The 6,698-nt window shown below is 45.8% G+C and overlaps 1 protein-coding gene across 1 annotated transcript; it reads left to right on the forward strand.

Annotated features, from left to right (window-relative positions):
• Window positions 1–1,265: 1,265 nt before the first annotated feature.
• On the forward strand, window positions 1,266–2,662 carry LOC117563071. The gene is made up of 2 exons (XM_034241233.1): window positions 1,266–1,449; window positions 1,629–2,662. The coding sequence occupies exon 2, from the start codon at window positions 1,796–1,798 to the stop codon at window positions 2,531–2,533; it is 738 nt and encodes a 245-aa protein (XP_034097124.1). The 5' UTR covers window positions 1,266–1,449; window positions 1,629–1,795; the 3' UTR covers window positions 2,534–2,662.
• The last annotated feature ends 4,036 nt before the right edge of the window (window positions 2,663–6,698 follow it).

The raw sequence follows: 6,698 nt of genomic DNA on the forward strand, positions 1-6,698 counted from the left end.
TATTCTCAAGGAACTGCGCTACTTCTAACCTCTCTGTAAACCCGCTCCACACATCCGATCACTTCTTCATTTCATTCTCTCTATCCCTTTCCAAACATAACAAACTAATCTCTTCCCATCCTGCACTTGTCCGCCGTAACCTTCGCTCCCTCTCCCCCTCTACCTTTGCCTCGTCGGTGCTCTCAGCCCTCCCTTCCTCTGATTCGTTCCATCTCCTGCCTCCAAACTCTGCTGCAGAAACTCTCCTCTCTACTCTCTCATCCACTCTGGACTCGCTCTGTCCTCTCACATCTCGGCAGGCTCGTCAGTCCCCTCCTGCTCCCTGGCTAAATGATGCACTGCGTGCTAATAGAACCGTCCTTAGGGCAGCAGAGCGGAAATGGTGGAAATCCAAACACCGTGACGACCTCCTAACCTATCAAGCTCTCCTCTCCTCTTTCTCTGCTTCGATCTCTCAGGCAAAAAGCACTTTCTTTCAAGATAAGATCCAATCTTCCTATTCCAATCCTAAAAAACTATTTTCCATCTTCTCCACCCTCTTGGACCCTCCAAAAGCTCCTCCCCCCAGGGCTCGACATTAAGGATGGCCCGATGGCCCGGGGCCATCTAGCATTTAGCTCGGGCAATGAAGCCTCACCTGCTGGTTGCCCGATCGGGCAATCTATTATGCCAGTATCATGCAGCTCGCGGATCCAGTAATGAGTGACCCGACAGTAAAACTAAAACACATCTACTATAACTAGTTTAGGTAGTTTGAGAGGTAATTAAAATAGCTACGTGTGATATTCTAACCTGAAGTGTGTGTGTTTTGTCCGCTCACCGCTGCATGTGATTATGCAGAGCTGCATGTCGACTCCTCAGCAGCAGCAGCAGCTGATCTCTCTCTCCCGTCAGATTAGACTTCACTCGAGTTTATGTTCATATCGATCAGATCCAGCTAGTTCTAGCTAATGATATGACTACCTGCTTATTAAAAGACACCTAAACAATGAGTGTCGCTATGCAACTGGGTGAGGCCACAAAGTATAGCGCAGCATTATGCATTTGTTTACATGCCCACTGGAACCCTGAGGCATTACCAACAGATCAACGCACAATCAACCCACACAGGACATCTCTTTCTCCACATTAAGTGTTAGACATTAGAATTGACTATTCTTGTCTGTCACATAAGTGGCGCAACTGAATACTACCCGGACAATGAATCGAATGCAACCACATTTTCGCGGGAATTTCAGTTTGTTACGGATTCTGATGCTGAATATATAATGATCAAATAATTTAAAGTCAGAGTGTATTACAATGTTTCTTATTCCACCAAAGCAAGGTGAACAACCTGGAAAGAAGAAGAGAAAGACTGAGCTGCAGCTGAAACCGGCCTCTTCCGAGGGACTAAACTCAAGTATGTCAACGAAGGGCAGATTCTCTTTCTCCGGAAGAAAGTCATAGGTATGTGCCCAATAATATTTTCTTCATAAGTAAATATGGGCATAACATATTTTAATAGATCATTTTTTTATGGTGGTCCAAAGACAGGAATATAATTTCACATTTGTTATGATATAAATGATTTTTTATGGTGGTCCAGAGACAGGGATTATAATTTGACATTTTGTATGTTTTTGCAGATGTGCTCATCAAGCACCTGGAGAAAAGATTCCAAGATCTCCAGAAAGGGAGTGTCCCTTCAAAATTTTCCATCTTCAACCCCAGTCAGTGGCCCTTTGACAGACAGGAGCTGGCTGCCTATGGCAAACAAGACTTTGCTGATATCTGTGAGCATTATCAGCCCCTGATGGACGAGCACAGTGTTACAACTAAAATGCTGAAGTCTGAGTTCATCCTCTACAAGAGTTATGCAGCAGCCCGCACACTTCGAATGCCACAGATCTTCTCTGGCATCCTGTGTGACACTGAGAGATGCAAACAGTATAAGGGGCTGTCAATACTGTTTGAAATATACCTTGTTCTGGCAGTCAACACTGCAGTGTGTGAGCGGGGGTTCAGCTGCATGAAGAGGGTGAAGAACGACTGGCGTTCCTGTCTGGGTACTGAGCAGCTCAGCCGCCTGATGTTTTCCTCCATTGAGGACCCCTCAATGGACAACTTTGATGCTGCCGGAGCCGTGGAGAAGTGGTGGACCTCAGGAAATAGGGCTCGTCGCCCTGGCTTCAACCCGTGGCAGAAGGAGCAGGAGCAGGAGATACGGGACGACCTCTATCAAGACCTGGTTCTTATGGATCAGGAAGCCGAGCAGGAGGAGAATGTGCGCCAGGAGGCCATATCTGACGAGCTCGGACTTGAGGCAGAGAATGTGGCTGCTGGCGAGAAGCGCTTGGCTGAAGCTCTTGGCGACTCAGATGAGTCAGACATAGACGAGTCAGACATTGACACTTTCTTGAAAGACTATCAGTCGTTGAATCAGCAAACACAAACAAGAAGAAGTGAAATTAAGAATAACATTGAAATTGTACAATATAATATTGTGGTGGTTCATCTTATAATTCTAGAGAATGCACCAGACAGCATCTAAGACCTGCAGGTCCCCCAAACCTTTCGTGTGTCATTTCGTCCGCGCGCATTTTTCAGGGCCATCTCTATTGGACTCAGGGCCATCTGTAAATTAGCTTAGATGGCCCACAGGGCCATCTCCCAAAATCCTTAATGTCATGCCCTGTCCTCCCCCCTCCTCACTTCTGTCAAGCGACTTTGTTACCCACTTTGAAAAAAAGGTTGATGATATTCGCTCTTCTTTTTCTGACTCACCTTTACTCACCGCTGGGTCACCAGACCCTCCTTCCACCAACACACTAACCTCCTTTTCCCCTCTCTCTCCAAGTGAGGTTCTTACCCTCATTACCTCTGCCCGCCCTACCACCTGTCCTCTGGACCCTATCCCTTCAAACCTCCTTCAGACTATCGCTCCTGATATTCTACCGTTTCTCACCCACTTCATCAACACTTCTCTAACTTCTGGTCACTTTCCAAACAGTCTCAAGGAGGCAAGAGTAAACCCTCTCCTAAAGAAACCCACTCTCAACCCGTCTGATGTTATAAACTACAGGCCTGTCTCTCTCCTCCCGTTCCTGTCTAAATCACTTGAACGCGCTGTCTTTAAACAACTCTCCTGTTATCTCAATCAGAACAACCTTCTGGATCCGCACCAGTCTGGTTTCAAGGCAGGTCACTCCACAGAAACTGCTCTCATTGCTGTCACGGAGGAACTGCACACTGCCAAAACTGCATCCCTCTCCTCTGTCATCATCCTATTGGACCTGTCTGCTGCATTCGACACGGTGAATCATCAGATCCTCCTTCGCACTCTCCAAAAACTTGGAGTTTCAGGCTCTGCACTTTCCCTCCTCACCTCATACCTGAAAGACCGTACCTACAGGGTGACTTGGAGAGGGTCTGAGTCCGACCCTTGTCAATTAACTACGGGGGTCCCTCAGGGCTCTGTTCTTGGTCCCCTCCTCTTCTCCCTGTACACAAACTCGCTCGGATCAGTCATTAGCCCGCATGGTTTTTCTTACCACTGCTACGCTGATGACACCCAATTAATTCTGTCCTTTCCCCCGCTCAGAGACCCAGGTCGTTGCATGCATCTCTGCTTGTCTAGCTGACATCTCTCAGTGGATGTCTGCTCACCACCTCAAGCTCAACCTTGACAAGACTGAGCTGCTCTTCCTCCCGGGAAAAGATTGTCCCACTCTTGACCTAACAATCAACATCGGCACCTCAGTTGTTTCCCCGACTCAGACTGCAAGGAATCTGGGTGTGACCCTAGATAACAACCTGTCCTTCACTGCAAACATCGCTGCTACAACCCGTTGCTGCAGATACACGCTTTACAACATCAGGAAGATACGTCCCCAGCTGACTCAGAAAGCGACTCAGGTTCTGGTCCAGGCTCTCGTCATCTCACGCCTAGACTACTGCAACTCCCTCCTGGCTGGTCTACCTGCATGTGCCATCCGACCTCTGCAGCTCATCCAGAATGCAGCGGCTCGTCTGGTCTTCAACCTTCCTAAATTCTCCTACACCACTCTGCTCCTCCGCTCCCTTCACTGGCTTCGAACTGCTAGAATCCACTTCAAGACACTGGTACTTGCTTACCATGCTGCGAATGGATCTGGCCCTTCCTACATCCAGGACATGGTTAAACCGTACACCCCAGCGCGTGCACTACGCTCTGCATCAGCCAAACGACTCGTTGCGCCCTCGCTGCGAGGGGGACCCAAGTTCCCATCGGCGAAAACACGTGGGTTTGCTGTCCTGGCTCCAAGATGGTGGAATGAGCTCCCCATTGACATCAGGACGGCAGATAGCTCGCACATCTTCCGGCGCAAACTGAAAACTCATCTCTTTCGACTCCACTTCGAGCGTTAGAACTATTAACGAAGCACTTTTATACTAATAAAGGACTGGCTTACCTAAAGCCAGTTGAGTAGCACTTGAAATGTTTGGCTCTATGAAACCTGATGTACTTATATGATTCTGTTTTCTTCAAGGTTGTGTCTTCCTGGTCGAATGTACTTATTGTAAGTCGCTTTAGATAAAAGCGTCAGCTAAATGCAATGTAATGTACATTTTCCCGGAAATTATTGCGATAAACGATAATATTGTCGGCACCGTTGTATGACCATTTTAGACCCCTGACATAATGATAATATATAACAGTAATTCAAGTACATCCTTTCAAACTGCTAGTCACATCCTCATGTAAATGGAAATGTATCGAGTTCATTTTATTTATCGTACGATAAGTCAATTAATTGCTTATCGCAACAGGCACACAATAAAACAGTGGAAACAAACATGTGTTTGACTTTCATTAGTGAATGAAACTTTGTGCCCTTTATAGTCTGTGTCCAATATTGTGTATTTGTATATATTGTATATGTATCCTATATATATGCTAAGGTCCCGCTGCTGACACGATAGCAGTCATTTAGTGCGCATATGTGTAATCAAACCCATGATATCAAAATCTCACTCCAGCCAGGTACCCAAAGTTGGCAACCCTGCTGTAAACTACGTGTATTGTATTCACTGAATTTCACTCTCTGCCTTTAACGGCCCGTTGTAGCTCCAATAGCTCCAGCTTGGTTTCACTTGACGTCACACCGCTGCGTTCCTTTGGCGCGAAATTCCATTGGAGGTCAGGAAGTAATTTTCTACAGAGGATCTAGCTGCTGTTACCATTGTGAAAATGCCGGTGTGTTGTGTAGTTTACGGTTGTTCCAATCGATCCGGCCGAGAGAAAAACAAGAGGTTTTACCGAGTGCCGAAGGTTGTCGTCCATAAAGCTGAGCAATTTAAGAAGCTAACCGAAGAACGCCGGAAAAAATGGCTTTCAAACCTACATCTGCGGTCGGGAGGAGCAGAGTCGTCTAATGCACGTGTCTGCAGCGACCACTTCACCAGAGGTATAAGCTATCTTGGTTTTTGTGGCTTTGTTTATGTATTATTGGGTTGTGGTTAAATGCTTATTTACCTAGTAATACTGATCATGTTTAAGTTACCTGTAGTCTAATATGGACTTTGTTGGGACTTTTTAGGGTGCCCTAGCGCTTTGGGTGACGTTGAGTCGGTAGACTGAGCTCCCACTGTTAGCCTCGGTTACCACACAACAAGTAAGCCCAGATCAGAGGCATCTCTTCGACGAGAGCAGAGGATGGAGCTCAAGGAAGACCAACAAAGACAATCAGAATGTGCAGAGGCTTTGTTGGATCTCCTGCAGACAACCGAGAGCCCAGAACCGACGCAGCCCCCGTCTGACAGCCCACAACCAGAGGACACCAGTGGGATATTAAATGACCAACAAGGTAAATTAACCACCAGCATTATTATTAAATATTACAAATGTGATTGTCAAAAAATCAATGCAAACTTTGAATTAGGTTTAGGTTTAGAAAATAGAGTACTAACTTGAGAATCTGCAATAATTGGAACAGAGAACTTGCATGTCTGTAAAAAGGTTGTCAAAAAGATAACTTCACAACAATTCACATTCATATTTGACTATTTTAAATAACTAATTATGCTTGCTACTGCTATATTGTATGCAGATGCAGGATGCCAGACTGATTTAACGATGGAGGACATCGAGAGGATGGAGGATGTTCTGAGACAGAACACAACAGAGCTGGGAGATCTTCGGACAAAGGCACTGGACACAAAGTTCAACCAGGAGTCCTTTGAGAACAACGAAGAGAAGACAAAGTTTTACACCGGGCTCCCCAACTTCTTAGTTTTACATCAGGTTTTTCAACTGTGCGAGCCCTACATCACCTGTGGCCCTATGTCTGTGCTCTCCAAATTTGAACAGTTCATTTTAGTTTTGCTGAGGCTGAGACTAAATCTCCCTCTGAAAGATTTGGCTTTCAGGTTCAACATCTCTCTTTCCACTGCTTCTAGAATTTGGCATAAGTTAATTGACATACTTCACGAGAGTACAGAATTTATAATTGAGTGGCCAGAGCGACATGTACTTCAAGCTACAATGCCAATGGGATTCAGACAGGCATTTGGATGTAGAGTTGCTGTGATTGTTGACTGTTTTGAAGTTTTTATTGAGAGGCCCTCTAATTTACTAGCTAGAGCACAAACATGGTCCAACTACAAGCATCACCATACTGTTACATTTCTGATTGGTGTTGCTCCCCAAGGCTATGTCACTTACATATCTTGTGCCT

This window comes from Gymnodraco acuticeps, unplaced genomic scaffold (assembly GCF_902827175.1).
Source record: "Gymnodraco acuticeps unplaced genomic scaffold, fGymAcu1.1, whole genome shotgun sequence".
Taxonomy (NCBI): Eukaryota; Metazoa; Chordata; class Actinopteri; order Perciformes; family Bathydraconidae; genus Gymnodraco; species Gymnodraco acuticeps.